Source organism: Agelaius phoeniceus, chromosome 15, assembly GCF_051311805.1.
Source record: "Agelaius phoeniceus isolate bAgePho1 chromosome 15, bAgePho1.hap1, whole genome shotgun sequence".
Taxonomy (NCBI): Eukaryota; Metazoa; Chordata; class Aves; order Passeriformes; family Icteridae; genus Agelaius; species Agelaius phoeniceus.
Window position 1 is genome coordinate 954,251 of NC_135279.1, and position 19,727 is coordinate 973,977.

Genomic DNA, 19,727 nt, shown 5'->3' on the forward strand with positions numbered 1-19,727 from the left:
ATTCCCAAAAGGGGTCCCACTGCCAGCCCTGCCTGCCTCCAGCAGGGCTTCCAGCCCCACCAAGCCAGGAGGACACACCAGGACAAAGGAAAAGCACCAGCCATTTATCACCTCCTTATGAGACACAGGGGCGACAGCTGAGTGGCTTCAGTGGCTGAGGAGATAATGGATGCTGGATGCTGTCCAGAACTGAATCCCTCCCATCTCTGCAGAGCTCCTCACCCAGGCCAGTTCTGCCATCTGTCACAGCCTGGGGACTGACACCAGCACTGACACCTCTGTGACAGGAGAAGGGGGCCCGTGGCCCTGCCACCTGTGGGATGTGGTGAGGAGCATCACTGAGCTGTGACCTGCCAGGACCTGCCCCGGGGCACCAAGCCAGCCTGTTCCTGTCAGCAGAGCTCCTGGCCCAGGGCTGTCCCTGTGCCACCCTGTGTGCCCCAGGACAGCGCTGGCTCCCCACAGCCCTGGGCTGCAGGGCACCTTCACATGCCCAGCCTGTGCCAAACCCCTCTAATAACAGCACCAGCCACCAGTCCCGTGACTGCAGTGAACTTTCCAAATGCCACAGGAGCAAAGAGGTGCCCTGCACCCAGATTTGGAGCTGTGCCCCCCCACTCCAGTCACCTGCATTATCTGTTTTCCACAGGTTAACACTGACAGCTGTAACAGCCACCGTGGGCTTTGCTCACTGAACACCTTAATGGTGGGAAAAGAAGGAGGAATTGGAATAGGAGAAGGGAAAGATGTTGAAACACGACAGATGAAAAACCTGCAAGAAGAAATATGCAGAGAATGGAGCACTGGAGTTTTGTGAGGACAAGGAAAAGGAAATCATGTAGAAAAGGGAAGACAGTAAGTGAAGGGAAAGAAGATGACCAGAAATGCCACGCATTTTCCCCAAGGAGTAACAAACACATTCAATAGGGCACTAACAAATTAGTGAGCATTTGTTTCCCTATTCCTGCAGCTATTTCATCTGTGGTTTTTGCCAAGTCTGAGCAGCATCACACAGGACTGGCCAAGGGCAGCTGCCCTGCTCCAGCCCAGCTCTCTCTTCCACTGTTGTGTCTCAGGCATGTCTGGACAGATGGACAGACTGGTCCAGGGCTGCAGCTGTGGGATGGAAATGCTGCCTGTGAGGTCAGGGCTGAAATGGTCCTGTCCCCACAGCCAGAGCAAACCTCTGCTGTGCCAAGAGCCAGCAGCTTGGAGCATCCAGAACTGCAGGATCCAAGGCCCCAGTCACGAGGGAAACACATGCTGGAAAACTCTGGGCAAGGCTGAGATAAACAGGCACAAGAAAGTCCGTGGGGAAAGCAAGAACAGCCACAGGCAGCATGCAACATCCAGAGAAAATCATTTCAAAGGGTGCTGGGAACAAGGGGGCAGGTAGGAGATGAAAAGCCAAAGCTTTCAGCTATTTCTTTGAAGATTTTGGTTTGCATTTGGGAAGGCTGCCAGAGCTCAGAGCATGTGTGAGCAGGACACCAGTGACTGCAGCAGGACCTGGTGAAGCCAGTCCCACACGAGTCCTACCTTCAGACCTGCCCACGGTGCCCAGGACCTCCCGGCCTCGACACGGTCCTAAGGGCACAGTCAGCACCATTAGGGACCCTGACAGGAGCCCCTGCTCCTGCTTGGCAAGGCCTCAAAGCAGCACAGCCCGCCTGCCTTTGCCAAATTCCAGGCACTCACCCATCAAGATGCTCAGCAGCTTCTGCACCCTGGAGTTCACCCCCACGATCCGGTAGAGCCCCTGCTCATTGATCCCTGGGAAAACAAGGAACCTGTTAGCACAAGGTCACAAGAGCTGCTGAGGTTACTTCCACTTCTTTGCCTTCTCAAATAGCAAAGGCAATGAAACCTTCTCACCTGTCAAATACAAAGCCACAGAAGATGGTAAAATTTGGGGTTAATATCAAGGTTTTCACGAATCCTTTCATTAGAAGTGTTACCCCCAGTTAGCTCAGGAACAAGGATCTAAGGACACTTTTCCTCCTTCCCACAGCCATGGCAGCCCCATGCAGGATCTGCACTTAACCAGGGCAATCTGGGAAAATTTTACTGTGTCAAGTTCTTCAGGTTGACGTGTGAGCCTTTTGCATCTGACCTCCCTCTGCAGGGCTGGGACAACCCCACCTGTGTACAAGGAGCTTCACAGAGGCTTTGGGGACACAGTCCCACATGAGAGGACGTGCTTGGCAGCATTCCTGCAGGAAGGATGCTGAACACCCCCTTTGGTCCTGTCCCAGGGTGTAATTTGCTCACTCTGCCCCATGTCTGGGAGTCCTGCTGGCCCAGCCGTGGGGCAGACGCTTCTCTCATCGGCCCCAGCACGTCATGGGCTCATCTGATGTGGGTCCCAGGGCTCATGAATCATTCTGTCCATGAAAAGGGCAGGAAAGCAACTGCTCCACTGCCAGCAGCTGCCCCAGAGCAAGCCCAGCCCGAGGCTGCCCTACCTCTTGTTTCCACAGCGTGGATGCACTTCTTGATGATGCTGAAGCCGATGCTGTCCAGCTGGGCAGCTGCAGGGGAAGGGCAGAGAGCAGGGTGAACAGCTGGCAGGGCAGGCCCTCACAGGGAGCACCAGGCTCCTGCTGAACCATCCCAGCAATGCACCACTGCCCAGACCAGCAGGAGATAAATGAGGCCAGAAAACACAAGTACAGCAGCTTGTACCAGCTGTAACCTGGGCAAACACAGACACTGATCAGCATTCCAGCCTCCACATCCCTCTGAACCAAGCCCTGGGCTCTGCCAGGCATTTACCACTGCAGATGGACAAAATTAATTTAGGATCAAGGTGAGATAACCCAAATTTGTCTGGAAAGTTGACAACGGGTTGCTTGGAAAGAAATGAAATTGGGCATTTGGACACAACAAATCCCTGAAAATGGCACATGAGGTGTCTTGCTTCTGCCCAAGAGTGAGAGCTAAAAGACAAGAGTGAATGGGATGTACAACTCAATTCACCTGTGCCAATGCAAGTTTTCACTTCTAAATTCAAGGAATTACTAATCCAGGGACCCCAACACCTGCTGGAAGAATTCACCCCACAGAGAGCTTTCCACCACTGCCTGGAAAACACTGCCAACAGCCAGCTATTTGTTCTGGAAAATTAGTTCCTCCCTAGAGAAAGGTCTGGAAAACCTTCCACAGGGCAGGAGCCCCTCAGGGAAGGGTGGGCAAAGGCTCCAGACCCCAGGAATGCTGTGATGGGGGAGACACAGCCCGTTCAGTGCAGGGCAGGGAGCAGAGCCCAGGCTGGCAGCGCCCTCTGCAAGGCACGAGCAGCTCCCCTCCCTTGCATTCCCTGCTCCCCTGCCCCATGGGCAGCTGCCAGCTCCCAGCCCTTCCTAAGCCCTTGCTCTGAGCCCTCTGCTGGGGCTGGGCTTTGTCTGGTGAGTGGCACGAGGACCCACAGCAGTGCAAAGGAAAACAGCTCCATTCTGTTTTTCTGGGCAAGCAGGCTGCAGTGCTGAGCCAACACAAGCACACGAGTGCAGGATGGCTGTGCCACAGCACGTGAGGACAATGCAGAGGCTGCAGGGCCCTTTGCTGGGCACCCTCAGGGCTCCCAGCATGGATGCAGCAAAAACCCAAGGTGCCATCATCCATCAGCAGGGCACAGCTGCCATTCCCAGACCACTGACAAACACAAGGGGACCTGAGCAGCTCAAAACCATGCTGTGCAAACTGTCTTGCTGCAGCAAACCCAGCTCAGCAGGCCTGATCAGCCTTGGCTTGGCACGGTGTGACCCTGGCCTGTGGGCATCCCTGTGTGGTGCTGACAGTGTGGATCACTGCCTCAGGCTCTCTGCCAGCCCACCCCACAGACCAGCAGGTTTCCCTCAGCCCCTTGCATGTTTGGGCCCCCAAGGCCAGGCTGGACAGGGCTTGGAGCAACCTGGGATAGTGCAAGGTGTCCCTGCCCACAGCAGGAACTGGATCAGCTTCAAGGTCCTTTCCAGCCCAACCTGTTCCATGATTCCATAACCCTGCAGGGCCAGGCAGGGCTGGGATCCCCCCTCCCTGCAGCAGCAGCAGGAACAGGAGGAGACCCAGCAGTGCCTCTGGATGAAGTGACCTGGCATAATCCCCCTGAGCAGATGAACAAGCTCTTCCACTCACTGTCAAGCTCTGGATCAGGAAAGGTCGGGGATTTATTTGCAGTAGTTATATCCAGAAATAATATGTGATTAAATTTCCAAAGTGCCTTTATTCATCCTTAAACTTAACTTCTAATGAGCATTGTAAAAGCTTGGTTTCCCCTCTCTCAGAGCATCTGCTCTTTATCTCAGCCATTTACCACATGATTCAGTTCAGCAATGGCCCAGATCAAAGGCAGATCTGGACCTGCTGCTGTCCAAATCACAGATCCATGGAATCATCTGGGTTTGAAAAGCCCCCAAGGTCATCAAGCCCCAGCATTTCCCCAGCACCAACCTCTGTCCCCAGGAGCCACATGGCTGTGAAACCCCTCCAGGCATGGGCACCCCTGCCCCGGCCAGATGTGCCAAGGCTGGACAGCCCTTCCAGAGCAGAAATCCTCCCTGCCTTCCAATCTGAGCTGTCCCTGCCAGGCTGAGGCCAAGTGGAAGAGCCTCCCTTGAGCTCTCGGTGCTCAGGGCAGGTGTGAGGCTCAGCTCCAGGCCACCACACGTGTGCAGGCTCTTCCTCCAGCAGCAGCAGCTGCCCTGCCCAGGCTGGGACCCATCCAGAACATTTCACATCAGCACAGGGGACACACACCTGGACAGCAGCTGCTCCCACACGCCCCCATGCTCACCTGACCTTCAGCAGCATCACATTCCAAGGGCTACTCAACTGCTCTCATCCCATTCTATTTTTGCCTGGCAGATTATTTCTATTTAATCCATTAATTCCCTCCCTTCACACTGGTGTGTGACACATCAGTGTCAAGGGAAGGGGACAGGGGCTGGATCAGCTCTGTCAGCCTGGCTCCAGCTGTGGGGCAGGGCAGGGCAAGGTCAGAGCAGCTCCTCTGCCTCCCCACCACACTGGGCCATGCAACCACCTCAGGCTTGAATTCTTTCAAAGACATTTTGGAAATAAGAACCACAGAGGAGGGGGGGAATCATGAAGCAGAGACCAGAGGAATGAGCTTTCAAGTCTCACAGAAATGAGTTTTCAGGGCTCTAACTACCAGTGAGCTGCCAAGATTGGGAAAGGAAGATTGAGGGTCAGATTAGGTTAGAGAAATGGAAGAAATTTTTTACAATGAGGGTGGTGAGGCCCTGGCACAGGGTGCCCAGAGCAGCTGGAGCTGCCCCTGGATCCCTGGCAGTGCCCAAGGCCAGGCTGGACAGGGCTGGGAGCAAACTGGGACAGTGGAAGGTATCCCTGCCATGGCAGGGACAGGAAGAGAGGAGCTTTAGAGCCCTTCCAACCCAAAATATTCTGTGATTCCATGACTGTGACTGCTGGGAAGGGCCAGAGCACCCAGAAAAGGGCACAGCAGACAGGACAGCCAAAGGGACTCAGCAGTGGATGTGGAAGATGGAGAGTGAAATGGTGAGGAGGAAGGGAAAGGAGGAATTTCATGCTGTTCCATGCAATGAGCACAAATGGCCTGGAGGATTTGTTTCCATGGAGCAGGGCAAGTCCTCCTGGTTAGCAAAGTACAGCATCTAAATTGCCCTGGCCCCAATGGCTCAGTGACAGCACTCAGCCCCTCTGGCAGCCCCCTCCCCCTGCACAGCACACCAGGTACATCACCCACAGCCCCACGGCCATCTGGCCACACAGCAGGACAGAAAACCCAGGAGCTCTGCAAAACCACAGAGTCCTGAGAGTGCCAGCAGAGCACTGGGAGGCACTGCCAGGCCCCAGAGTGCAGGCAGGAAGCAGAGGTGTGGAGGCTGCCAGGGTCAGGAACTGCACCCAGACCCACTCCATGCCCACACTGACTGCAGGCCCTGCAGGAAAGCCTGGATCAAGGGCTGCTGGAAGCCAGGCAGCCAGGCAGCCTGCAGCTGGAGCCATTTCTGAGGACCTGGGGAGCAGGCAGAGCTCTGAACAGGGACTCGGTGAGGCTGCAGCAGCCAGCCCTGTGCACACACCAGCCCTGTGCACACACCAGCCCTGTGCACACACACACCAGCCCTCTGCACACACCAGCCCTGTGCACACACACACACCAGCCCTGTGCACACACACACAGCAGCCCTGTGCACACACCAGCCCTGTGCACACACACACCAGCCCTGTGCACACACCAGCCCTGTGCACACACACACCAGCCCTGTGCACACACACACCAGCCCTGTGCACACACCAGCCCTGTGCACACACACAGCAGCCCTCTGCACACACACACCAGCCCTGTGCACACACACACACACCAGCCCTGTGCACACACACACCAGCCCTGTGCACACACCAGCCCTGTGCACACACACACCAGCCCTGTGCACACACACACCAGCCCTGTGCACACACCAGCCCTGTGCACACACACAGCAGCCCTCTGCACACACACACCAGCCCTGTGCACACACACACACACCAGCCCTGTGCACACACACACCAGCCCTGTGCACACACACACACACCAGCCCCGTGCACACACCAGCCCTGTGCACACACACACACCAGCCCTGTGCACACACACACCAGCCCTGTGCACACACCAGCCCTGTGCACACACCAGCCCTGTGCACACACACACCAGCCCTGCACACACACACCAGCCCTGTGCACACACACACCAGCCCTGTGCACACACACAGCAGCCCTGTGCACACACCAGCCCTGTGCACACACACCAGCCCTGTGCACACACACACCAGCCCTGTGCACACACACACCAGCCCTGTGCACACACCAGCCCCTGCACACACCAGCCCTGTGCACACACACACCAGCCCTGTGCACACACACACCAGCCCTGTGCACACACACACACCAGCCCCTGCACACACACACCAGCCCCCTGCACACACCAGCCCTGTGCACACACACACCAGCCCCTGCACACACACACACCAGCCCTGTGCACACACCAGCCCTGTGCACACACACACCAGCCCTGTGCACACACACACCAGCCCTGTGCACACACCAGCCCTGTGCACACACACACACACCAGCCCCCTGCACACACCAGCCCTGTGCACGCACACACCAGCCCCCTGCACACAGCAGCCCCCTGCACACACCAGCCCTGTGCACACACACACACCAGCCCTGTGCACACACACACACCAGCCCCCTGCACACACCAGCCCTGTGCACACACACACCAGCCCCGTGCACACACACACCAGCCCCCTGCACACACACACCAGCCCCCTGCACACACACACCAGCCCTGTGCACACAGCAGCCCCCTGCACACACACACCAGCCCTGTGCACACACACACCAGCCCTGTGCACACACCAGCCCCCTGCACACAGCAGCCCCCTGCACACACCAGCCCCAGCCCAAGCAGAAGGTTCAGAAACACCTTCAGCCAGGGGTGCTCCCAGAACCAGGGAGGACACACAAGGACAGACAGGGAGGGCCATTCTCATTTTTGAGAGAGACCAAATGGTCTCCTGAGCACAGCAGCAGGTACAGAGCTGCGTGCAGGGACCCAGAGCACTGACAGCTCATGGAGCTGAGTCACCCTGGGCTCCCACCCCAGGGGCAGTGGCCACGCTGCCCTGCCCAGCTCAGCACAGCCCTGGGCTCTGCTGCACCACCTGGGAGGCACAGAGCAGGTGAACAGGCAGGAAAGGAGGGATGTGCAGCTGATGGCAGAGAGGAGCAGAGGGAAGGGGAAACCACAGAGGGGGCAGAGACTGCTTTGAGCAAGGGATGGAATGGGTGTGAGGAACATCAGCTGCAAATTATACCAGTTACTGAGAGAGAAATGCTGGGGCTGCAGAGGAAAATGGCGTGTCTGAGGCAGCCCCAAAATGAACCAAGCACTGAACAGCAACCCAGGCCTGGCCCTGCCTGGCTGCTGCCTCTGAGGGAAGGAGGGAAGGGACTGGGGCTGCAGAATTGCAGTTATGGCAAATCCAACCTACTGGGAAATGGCTCAATTAAGGGTTTTAAAACACAGGACATAAGAGGCAGGACCAGGTGCAACTGCTCCTCTAGGAAGAAAAACAAGTGCTTTCCTGACCCAGAGCTTTGATTGCCTGAACCACAATAAAAAGATTTTTATTTTTAAGGGCTCTTGTTGACAATCTTGACAAGGCAGGACCTCCTTGCTCCTGTATTTCTGTTCCAATTCCCCCTTGGAAAGACACACTCACCCTGCACATTCTGGCTCAGAGACAAGAGCTGCTTGGTCCCAGGTGTCACCTGATCCCTGCTGAACTTCAGGAGAGGTGCCCAGGCCACCCTGCAGTGCCACTGGGGTGGGGACACGGTGTGGGGCAGGAGGGGACACACCCTGGGGGATGCAGGGCCTGCCTGGCACTGCTCCCCACAGCCCAGGTCCCACCCGCAGGTTTCTGCCCCTGGTCCCTGCTGGGTGCCACACTCGGCTCTCCCTGGGGTCCCCACACTGAGCCCTGCCAGCCCCCAGCCCTGGGGAGCCCAGCCCAGTGTCACCAGCATCTCCTGCTGACCCTCCCACAGCTCAGCCACCTTCAGGGGCCAGGCTGGACAAGAAATACTCACTGCCTTCGCTCTGGTTGTCCTTGTTGGAGTTGTACACCTGCAAAACACAAGCAGAAAGCCTTGTGAAGACCCTGGCTGCAGTGGTGCCACCACAGCGTGGCTGCTGCCAGCAGCCAGGTCCCCAAACACCACCATGACCTCCTGCACACAAATGTTGGGCTGGCCCAGCTCTGCAGTTAAATATAATAGCTCTCTCTATTTAAAACACTGCCTAGGACAGCTCTTAAAATGAAAGAATGCAAATGGGATGGACCAGGTAAAAACAGAAATTAGAGGCTTCTAAACAAAATGGAGGTGGGGTTGGACTGGAGGACCTTTAAAGGTCCCTTCCAACCCAAACTGTTCCATGATTCTGACTCCTCTCCTGCAAGGCACACACAGAGGATGTAAACTCAGAGCAAAGCAGGCAATTCATTCCCTTATGGGCACTGCAGGAGCCCCTGGTAGGTGCAGCTGGGGCAGGGAGCAGGCACCACCCTCCTCAGGTACAGCCTGAGCAAACGAGTCAGGCAAACAGAAGAGGAAAAGAAATGTCCTTAATGCAGAGAGCACAAGCAGTGCAGCAGGATGAGGCACTGAGTGCACCCAGCACTGCTCCCAGCACAGCCACACCAGGGCTCCATCCCATCCCAAGCCTCTCCAGCCTTCCAACATCCACACTCCTCCTCCCACCCCATCACCTCAGCTTGGCTGCTGGAGAGCAAAGGGACATCTCAGTGGACACAATAAAAAGGGAAAACATTGGCAGAAGGTTTTAATCCCCATGTGAGGGCACTTTAAAAGCCCAGGATAATACCAACAGCAGCTGTAAGAAGATCAGCCCTCAGACAGGTTGTATTTCTGCAGCTCAACAGAGTAAAATGGTTTAGAATAATCCTCCAGTGCTCAGAGTGCCAGCAGGAGCCCTCCCACACAGCCCAGGGCTCCAGCAGCAGCCTGGATGTGGCTGAGGGGGCACAGGAGCAGGACACAAGGCTGCTGGGGCTCTGGGGAGCAGGGCTGGGAGCCCCCTGCAAGGGGAGCTGCCTGCATCACATGCTGCCTCCCAAAATAGCCAGCAGGGCAAGCCTCCAAAGGCCATGTTGATAGCAACAGCCAGCAGCAACGGGGGGAGGCTGAGGGCAGGGCTCTGCTGCAGCCATCCCAGCCCTGGCACCAGCAGGGGCCTGGGGCGCTCTGTGCAGGAGCTCCAGCTGCAGGACAGGCCTGGGGAGCTGCCTGGGGTGCTCTCAGGGGGTCAGAGCCAGGCTCGGGCACTGCTGGCACTGCTGGCACTCCCTGCTGCTCACCCCAGCACCAAACCCAGCCAGCACCCTGTGTGTCACAGGGCGTGTGTCACGGACACGTCTTAGGAAAAATCCTTCTTGATAGGATTGTTCTCCTGAGAAGCTGAGAGGCCTCAGAAACGAAATGTAACCAATGGTTATCTGCTGCTGTGGAATGCAACAGGTGCATCTGTGATTGATCTCATGTGGTTGTTTTTAATTAATGGCCAATCACAGTCCAGCTGTCTCGGTCTCTCTGGTCAGTCACAAGATTTCATTATCATTTCCTTGCTATTCCTTGCTGGCCTTCTGATGAAATCCTTTCTTCTATTCTTTCAGTACAGTTCTAATATATCATTTTCTTTTAATATAATATATATCATAAAATAATAAATCAGCCCTCTGAAACATGGAGTCAAGATTCTCGTCTCTCCCCTGCTCCTGGGACCCCTGTGAACAGCAGCACAGGCATGCCAGCAGCAGGGCACATAAACAGATCCCTTCCCTGGAGGTGACCCAAACCCAGGCCATCCCTGAGCTGGGCACCAGCTGGAGCATGGCAGGACACCTTGGACCAGCTCCACCACCCAGCACGTGCTCAGGGAAGCACAAATCCAGTGGAGCAGCTCAAAGCTGGGCTTTGGGCAGGGACTGGCCCCTCCAAGGAGCTCCTTCCCTGTCCCCCTCCCAGGACACCTGGCTGTGTGACACCAGACCAAGCAGAGAGGATTGTTTGCAGAGAAAATCCATCAGCCACATCTGGCAAGTGGGGGATGATTCAGCAGCAAAAGCAGCTGCAGTCAGCAAGAGAGTTCTCCTCTAGGAACAGTGTTTATATCAAGAAAATTAAATAAGTGGGAAGAGGGAAGGAAAACACCCGCAGGCTCCCCAGGCAGCAGTGCCCCACCACAGCCAGCCTTGCCTAGGGAAGTTCTCCCTCCAGCCTCAGAGCCTCTGCTGGGGGCTCAGCCTGTCACTCACAGTCACCAAACCTGGCAGCACACACAGATCTGTGCCCTGGCTCACCCCCAGGTAACACCAAACACAGCCAAGGGTCAGGCTCGGAGCAGCCTGGGAGGTGTTCCTGCCCATGGCCTTAGGGTCCTTCCAACCCAAACCATTCCAACTCCTAGCACAGCACAGCAGCTCCAGGGACACCCTCTGCCTGCACATTTGCTCTTCCAGTCTGGATCCATGAAACAGCAGAGGTTGTTATCACCAGAGGCTGCTCTTAAAACAAGGGAAAAGGGCAGACAAGGAAACACAATATGCCTTTGCCATTAATTGCAAAGTGTGCACACAGCAAGAGGGAAGTTTCACACAAAGGTCAACAGCAGCCATAAAACACAGAGATACTGCCACCCTACACCCTTCTTATCAAGGACAAACCTTTTATCCCTTGTCTCTGTTAATCCTCTAACACAGCTCCACACCAGCAGGGTTTTAGCCATGCCCCAAGTCTGTAATATTCCTTCCTTTTTCAAAAATACTTCTCCTATTCTGCCTTAAATCTTTTAGAGGGAGATTTTTCTGGGTAAGAGAAAGTTTCCAAGTCTGAGGAAAGGGCTGCTGTGTAAGAGCTCCAGGATGAGGCTCCTCCAGTGGCCCAAGGGTCACCCCTGCTCTGCTGGGCCCCTTGGGCTCGTGCCTTGGCAAAGGTTCTCCTGCCCAGCCTGGCCCTAGGATGCTGATATTCCACTCCTTCCAAAACAGCTCTGATAGCAGGCAGGGCTTAAAGCACAAGATGCACTTGAAGATTCAGCCTCATACACGTGAGTGGACCAACCTCCCCCCAGGAAAAGGTGCAGAATTCTACAGAGGTTCTTGCTATTCCCACAGCACACACAGCACTGAGCCCAGGGCTGCTGCAGCACCTCTGTCCTGGGAGAGACGGGCTGGGAGCACCTTGGAAAAGCTCTTCTGAACCCTCTCCCACACAGCTGCCAAGGCTGGATTTGATTTCCCCTGCCCTCACCTCCTCCCTCTCAGATGTGTTTGCACCATTGCCATGCCCAGGCTGCGGCTGCCTCTCACAGCCAGCCCTGGGCCAGGGCAGCACGGGGGGACAGCACAGTGCCACTGCCAGGGTGACAGCATCCAGCACACAGCTCTGAGCTGCGCCCAGCACAGGGCAGGCAGGAGCTCTGCACACACACACATGGCCCAGCACAGGCCAGACAGTAAAACACCAATAAATGAGTGTATTTTTATGCCCACACGCTGTTTGTCCTGTTGTTAACACACTCTGGAGGAAACAGCCCCAAACCCAGAGAGTGGCTCGTGAAATAAAAAGCTTCTTTCACTTTCCAGCATTAGTCACTGACAAAGGGTGGGAAATCAGAGGGAAGAAACATTGCTGGGAGGTGAAGGGGCTGTGGCCGGTGGACACGTGTGGGAACAGGCTGGGTTATAAAACTCCCAGAACTGGGACCAGTGACTAACAGGGAGACAAATCCCTGCCCTGCAGCACTGCCATGCTTCAGCACCTCACTCTCACTAATTATTCCCTTTTGATTGTATTTCCAGAGCCAAAATATTCTCCCAGGCAGTTTCAGAAATTATGTGTATAGAAACAATATATATGGAGATAGTACAAAACTTACAGGCCTTGATGTCTTGTACTTAGTTTTCTAAACTCCTACTGCAGATGATCAAATATCCTGAACAAAACCAGATTGTATAATTTTTTTTAGCAGAAGCCACTGCTGCTTCATTCCTGCAGGGTAATTGCTGTCTGGAAGCTTAAAGAAGACCTTTGCAAGCTATTATTGAAAAATTCCAAGATGCATCTGTAAGTAATCCAAAAAGATAAATTTTATGAGAGCAGTTACAACTCATGACTACTTTGACACTTGCACTATGCTCAATTATGAACTTGATATTTAAGATAATTCATCAAAGAACCAGTTATTTCCTTTGCTGAGACATTTCACCAAATGCACGCTTTGTTTTGCAGAGGAAATGGTTTTATAGGGATGATTAAGAGCTCTGAGATGCTGGAGGGTGTGGCAGAGGAACATACGGCCCAGGAGGCAGCTCCCTGCTCCCCTGGAGCCCAGGGATGAGCTGGGGTCACTCACACACACCCACTGCTGGCTCCTGGATCCACGTCCCCAACTCCTCATGGACCAAAGCCTGGGCAGGAGCAGCAATGCAGGTGCTGCACCTGCTCCTGCTCCCTCCAAATTCAGTCCTGCCACTACCACGCAGCCCAACACTGGAGCTGTGCATCATGCAAACGTCAGCTGCGGATTTTCCTCATCAGAAACCCTTTGAAAGACACCATCTGGAGCCTCAAACACTCCTACAGCCACTGACAGCCACCATCTGGAGCCTCAACCACCTCCACAACCACTGATGGCCATCACTGAGAGCCGAAAATACTCCTACAGCCACCAAGAGCCACCATCCAGAGCCTGAAACACCCCTCAGACACATCCAGAGCCTGAAACATCCCTCAGACACCATCCAGAGCCTGAAACTCCCTTCAGACACATCCAGAGCCTGAAACACCCCTCAGACACCATCCAGGGCCTGAAACAGCCCTCAGACACCATCCAGAGCCTGAAACTCCCTTCAGACACATCCAGAGCCTGAAACACCCCTCAGACACATCCAGAGCCTGAAACACCCCTCAGACACCATCCAGAGCCTGAAACACCCCTCAGACACCATCCAGAGCCTGAAACACCGCTCAGACACCATCCAGGGCCTGAAACAGCCCTCAGACACCATCCAGAGCCTGAAACACCCCTCAGACACATCCAGAGCCTGAAACACCCCTCAGACACCATCCAGAGCCTGAAACTCCCTTCAGACACCATCCAGAGCCTGAAACACCCCTCAGACACCATCCAGAGCCTGAAACACCCCTCAGACACCATCCAGAGCCTGAAACACCCCTCAGACACCATCCAGAGCCTGAAACAGCCCTCAGACACCATCCAGAGCCTGAAACAGCCCTCAGACACCATCCAGAGCCTGAAACAGCCCTCAGACACCATCCAGAGCCTGAAACACCCCTCAGACACATCCAGAGCCTGAAACAGCCCTCAGACACTACCCAGGGCCTGAAACACCCCTCAGACACCATCCAGGGCCCGAAACGCCCCTCAGACACCATCCAGAGCCTGAAACAGTCCTACAGCCACTCTTCACCGTCCGATGCACTTCCTGCTTGCGCACAGATAAATCAAGAAGAATTCAACCCATCAGTTTTCCAACCTGATCCTAAACAAACTTTGCACACATGATGTGCAAAGAGCAAATGGGTATGAGAATGGTTTGGGATGACTCTAGGCTGTGGGAAAAGAAAAGGAAAAGGAAGTAGCTGGGCTTGGAAGGGGAACTACAAAACGATGATGTTGCATAATTTCATTTTTATTTCCTCATTTCAGAGGTCACGCTGTTGCCCATGGTGCTCATTAACCTCCACAAGACATGGGCTACGATTTCCTAAGGCACTTGCTTCATTTCAAGTTTCATTCACTTTCCTTTAAAGCTTAAAATCCAAAATGGCCCAACCTAAGCTGCATCCCTTGGAGGCTGCACAGTGTTCAGCACAGTTCCCAAAATCCTTCAAATTCCAACACTAGCATGAAATTCTGCCTGATGGCTAAAATCTAGAGGAAAGGATTGCCCAGCTGCTCAGAGGAAAGAGGGGTTTAAGGGAAGCACTGAGAGCAGGAGGCCAGCAGCCCTGCTTTGCAGAGAGGGAGATCTCCATGGAAGGAGGATTTCAACTCCAAGCCCTGGTGTGGAAGATTCCACCTCACACTCCCTTCCCTGGTGCTGGGACCTTCCCTCCCAGCCAGAGTTTCCATTTGGACTCTCAGAATGGGCCAGTCCTGCCAGAGTTCCCTGGTCTCCCTGGGGGAGAGGGGTGTTTGCAAGGTCCAGAGCAATGGGAGGAAATGCTGCAGTGTTATGCAATTTCCTTGTGATTCATATTCAGAAATCCTCAAAACAGCCAGGAATGAGTCTTTCAACTTTCAGCTCAAGAGATGCACAAGCCCAAGGGGTATAAATAGATATGACATTCCCTCAGAACTGGTAGCCTAAGTGGCTTCCCAGCCACGCTGGGGCAGCCTGGGGAGCCATGGGCAGGAGGAGCACAGACATTCCACATGAGTGTTTTGCAACCCTTTTATAAGGGCAAATGGACTGAAGAGCAGAGCTCCAGCTGGAGTCTGGCCACCCTGACTGACTCAGCTGCTGCTGGGTGTCTGCAGCACCCAGAGCACCCCAGAGAGCCCTGCCTGAGCAGGGAGAGCTGGGGATCCCACACATCCCTCCCCACACCTCAACTGCCCTGCAACAGAAGGAACAAGCCCTTCCTCTTGATGCCTTTCTCACAAGGGCACCAGGGATGTGCCTGATGGTGTCCCCACAGTCTGCAGCCTGTCCTGCAGGGCCCTCCATGGGCACAGGGGTGGCCAGAGCAGGACTGGAGCTCTGGCACCAGAGATCCCCAGAGTGGGGCAGGGGGGCACCCTGTACCCTGTCCTGCAGCAGCAGGGAAGGGCTCAGAGCAAGGATGGAGAGAAGGAAGAAGAGAAGAGGGAGGTGGACCCTCCAGACCTGCCCCTGAGCTCAGCACTGTGGAGCTGCTTCCCTGGGACACAGCCCTGGAGCAGCATCCCAGCAAAGCCCGTGTACAAAAAGCCTGTTTCCTTGTTAAAAGCAGGACACCTGGCAACCTTGATGAAATCAGCCCTTGTTTCTGGCTCTGCCTTATCAACCCTGTTCTATTTCTGTCTGAGAGCCAGGTTTTCGTACTACAAGCAGGATTTTCAGAGCTAGACTACACTGTGTTGTGGTTAGAAATAACCTGCCCTGCTCTGAGAGCCAGAAGGATATAGATAGGAGTATGATCTCTCCCAGCCCACATCCCTGCAAACCTCTCTGCAGCAGGAGGGGAAGGAAAATTCTGCCTTACTTTCCCAAGTGGAGAACTTGGCAGGGCAGCAGAAACCCACTGTGAAATGCTGGTTTATGTCATGCAGACGAAGCTGTTCATTTGGAAGAGGGTGGCCAGGGACCCTGGCAGCTCCTTCCTTCCTTCCTTCCTTTCCTCCCAACCTACTGTTCATCACAGTCAGAGCCATCTCCCACCTCGTGTCCCCCTTTCTCTCTCCTGCTCCTTCCTTCCAACATAAATTCCAGCTTCAAACCTATACCCTGGGCCCGATCAAAGGACAGAAAAGAAAAATCTATCACAAACGCAGCATCTGGGGGGCTTGAATCCCTTACATGGGTCCTGCTCCTCTGTCTCTCGGAGCTAGCTGAAGGATGGTTCTAATTAAAAGCAAGCCCACATTTTATTACAAGTGCAGGCATTCCCAAGGGCCCCTGGAGCCGAGGCCAGCCGGGCTCCCCGCCAGCCAGCTGGGCTGCTGAGCTCAGCGCAGTTATATAACCCTGTTTGTCACCCAAGGAAACAATCACCTGGGTCAGGATGCGGGAAAATCACCTGGGTCAAACTGCCAGCTTCCCATGGCTCACCCAGAGCCGGGAATGCAGCAGCAGCCACTCTGGGGCCGTGGGGCAGCGAGGGGAGCTGAGCGTGTCAGATGCGCGGCAGCCTCGGAATAACACAGCTAAAGGTCAACTGTTCCAACAAAATGCATTTCTGGAATAACTAAAGCGCCTAAAGTCTCCCAGAGCGGCGTTTCTAAGTGGGCCCAGCAAAGCAGACATGTTGGGATCACCCAAATAACTGATTAAAAGTGAAAACTTGTACTGCTCTAAGCTTCCCCCAAGTTTTGTGGGATGCTTGAGCAACAACTTGCACATCCTCCTCCGGCAGCCCTGCCTGGAGCCCGGCCAGAACACACGCCCTTCCTCCTCCCAACGTCTGCTGACGAACACGGGCTCTCAACACATCAAAACCAGCCTAATTTTAAATGACAGTGTCATCTTTATTTTTAAAATAACTGTAACACAGCCGTGCCTGGCGCTCCTCCTCTCTGAAAGAGGTTTGACACTGCCCGGGCGCTCCGAACAAGGGCCGTGGCTTCGTGCCAGGACTGGCTCAGGCACCACTGCCTGGAGCTTTAAGGACTGGGACATCCCTGAGCTGAGACCCCCTTCAATCCCCCATTTGCACCTGAGCACACTGTGGGGCAGCACAGACCCTGAGCTCCGGGGAAAGCAGCAGAAAGGGGACACAGTCCCATCCCTCCTCTCCCAGAGAGACTTCTCTAAGCCCAGGGTGGCTGCAGAGGTTTCTTGGCAATCCTGGGATGTGGCACAAGGTTCTTCCCTGGACCTGGGAGCCAGTCCAATGGGGCTTTAAAGGCTCCTGGTGTCCCTCTCCAAAACTGCAGCAGCACATTTATCCCTCTCCAGACAGGACCTGAAATTCCACAGCACTCACAACCCCCCTGGGAAACCCTCAGCCCTGCCTGTACCACCCCAGGGGCTGCCAGCACTCCCCACCACCATTTCCACCATCCAACAAACACTGGTGAGAGACAGCATGGGACACATCCACCCTGCCATGGCCTGAGCCTGCAGCCTGCCTGCTCCTGATGCCAATCCTGCTCCTGATCCCAGTCCTGATCCCAATCCTGCTCCTGATCCTACAGAGTCCAGCTCCACACATGGATCTGCCAGGAATGACAAACTGAGGGTGAACACAGAAATAAAATTATCAAAACAACAGAGTCCAAAGACTTTCTTCTGGGGCTGCAGCTGGGAGAAGAAAAACCCCTGGGTGAGGGAAGGTGGTGGGGCTGCAGCAGGACAGTAAATCACTGCTTAAAACCAAATGTAAGACCCAATAAAGGAGGAAATAATGGAAGAGGCTGGCTTTGTGAGTCACTGTAGCATGAACCATTTACTTTAATTTTTAATTTAAAGTAGGAAACAATACTCTAATAGTCTATTTAAATTGGCAGGGAAATTTCTTCTCCCAACATGGAGCTATTCCCTGAATTTCTGCATGTTTGTTGAATTGCCTGATCAAATAACTCGAAGCAGAGGTGATAAAGAGAGGAAAGCAAAGTGAGTGTGTTCCCTTTGGTCTGTCACTCCAGCTGAGGCTCTGTGCCTCTCTGCTGAGGCTGCCAGCATGGCTGCAGGGTGGACAGCATGTTCCCACCAAACCATGACACGAAATCACTGGATGCAAGCACCCTGCTCCCTGCCCTGAGGCTGGCTCACCTCTCTGGGCCCAGGCTCACAAACAAGTTGCTGCAAGCAGCTGCTCCATCCTGTTCCACATCTGTGCTGCAATCCAGGTTCGATTATCCCCATTGCCCAGGCACCCACAGACCCCACCCACCCTCACCCCCAACCTGAACCCAAACCCAAGAACACACCTGTGCACCAGGACCCACAGCCACATCCCCAGCCCTGAGCCCTGTGAGCTCCTCTTGGGGTTATCAGCAGTGACAGAAGGAGATAAGTGGCTGTCACTGGGTCCCCACCAGAGACAACATCTCCCAAAGGGACAGCAAAACCCAGCTGGTGTCCTGGGACCAGCCAGCCCAGCATCCAGGCAAAGCCAAACTTCCACAGCCAATTTCTGCAGCACAGGCCCCAAGGAAGAGCAAGGAATGCATTACAGGCACGGTGAGGTATTCACACCAGAGACAGGAGCTCTGCTCTGCTCCTGGACACCCCGACAGCACAGCTGCAACAAGAGGTCACTAACTTGCCAGAACTGGGTGGGACAGCACTTTTAGGTGTGTAAAAGCAATCCAGAGGCCTCTTTTCTCTTTTAAAAATTATCTATAATGCTTCTCTAAGTATTTTTCTCTGAAACTGCTTCTTAAGCAGAGGACAAACCCCAGCAGCCACAGGGACTCCAGCTGGGCGAGCCGTCAGCCACTGAAGCAGCAGTTGCTGGAACCAGGAATAAAAGCGTGAAGTCAAGGCTTAAGACCTCACTGGCTTAAGTGCTTTAGAAGCAAAATAAAAGCTTACAAACTCCATGTAAAGTTACTGCTATTACAGGCTTAAAGGGTTACCAAACAGGAGAGGGAGAAGGAGGGAGCAGCAGCAAGAGCACATGATCTGAGAATAACACGGAACATGACATGGGCTGTGCTTCTCTGAGGATCCCCTGCTACCACCTTGTCCCCAAAAAGGACAAAGTATTTTTTGGGGCAATAACCTTGAGCTGTGGGATGCAAAAAAAGCCAAGCAGGGGCTGCCCTGGGCCAGTTTGGGTCCCAGTGGGACTCACTATCACCACAGCTCCCTGCACTGGAGGGTGGCACCAATGCCCCCAGAGCATGGAGAGACTGAGCTCCAGCTCAGGGAAAGTTCACTGGGTTGTCTGGGCTGGGCAACAGAGTGGAGGCAAAGAGAAGCAGCAAACAATAGAAACTTAGACATAGGAGTGGGCAGAGTGGGGAAAAAATGTTCTGTTCACTAAAGAGAGAGACAGGGAGATGGAGAAGCAGCAACAGGAATGACTCAGGTCATAGAGAACAACAAAAGAAATCTGCTATAAGCAAACAAACCCGGGCAGGATGAAGGCCATGAAAACCTGCAAGACAGAGTACACAAAAAAACATATTTTCCAGAAAGCTGACAAAAACACGTCTGTGGGACTGAGAGCATAATCAAAGCTGAGCATGAAAAGGGCTGTGAGGAAAGGCAGAGCAGAGGCAGGCAGGGAGCAGCCCCTGGGGAAAGCAGAGCAGGGAAGATGGCGATCGCCCACGGGCTCCCCGTGCACAGAGCTCAGGCCACAGACACTGGCTGTGCTCAGAGATGCTCTGGGCAAGGCTTCTTCTACCATCTCTGAGAACTGAGATGGAATGGATTCACAGGATAGAGCAGATCTGCAGCTCCAGTGAGTCC

At 54.4% G+C, this 19,727-nt stretch overlaps 1 protein-coding gene across 3 annotated transcripts in view; it reads right to left on the reverse strand.

Annotated features, from left to right (window-relative positions):
• ARHGAP26 (Rho GTPase activating protein 26) overlaps positions 1-19,727 on the reverse strand; it is a 107,609-nt gene that overhangs the window by 46,628 nt on the left and 41,254 nt on the right. For all 3 annotated transcript variants that reach the window (XM_054642779.2, XM_054642782.2, XM_054642783.2), the window contains exons 12-14: positions 8,647-8,683; positions 2,466-2,531; positions 1,699-1,773 (exon numbers count right to left, since the gene is read on the reverse strand). In XM_054642779.2, coding sequence (XP_054498754.1) covers positions 1,699-1,773; positions 2,466-2,531; positions 8,647-8,683 — 178 coding nt within the window. The remainder of the gene's footprint in view (positions 1-1,698; positions 1,774-2,465; positions 2,532-8,646; positions 8,684-19,727) is intronic.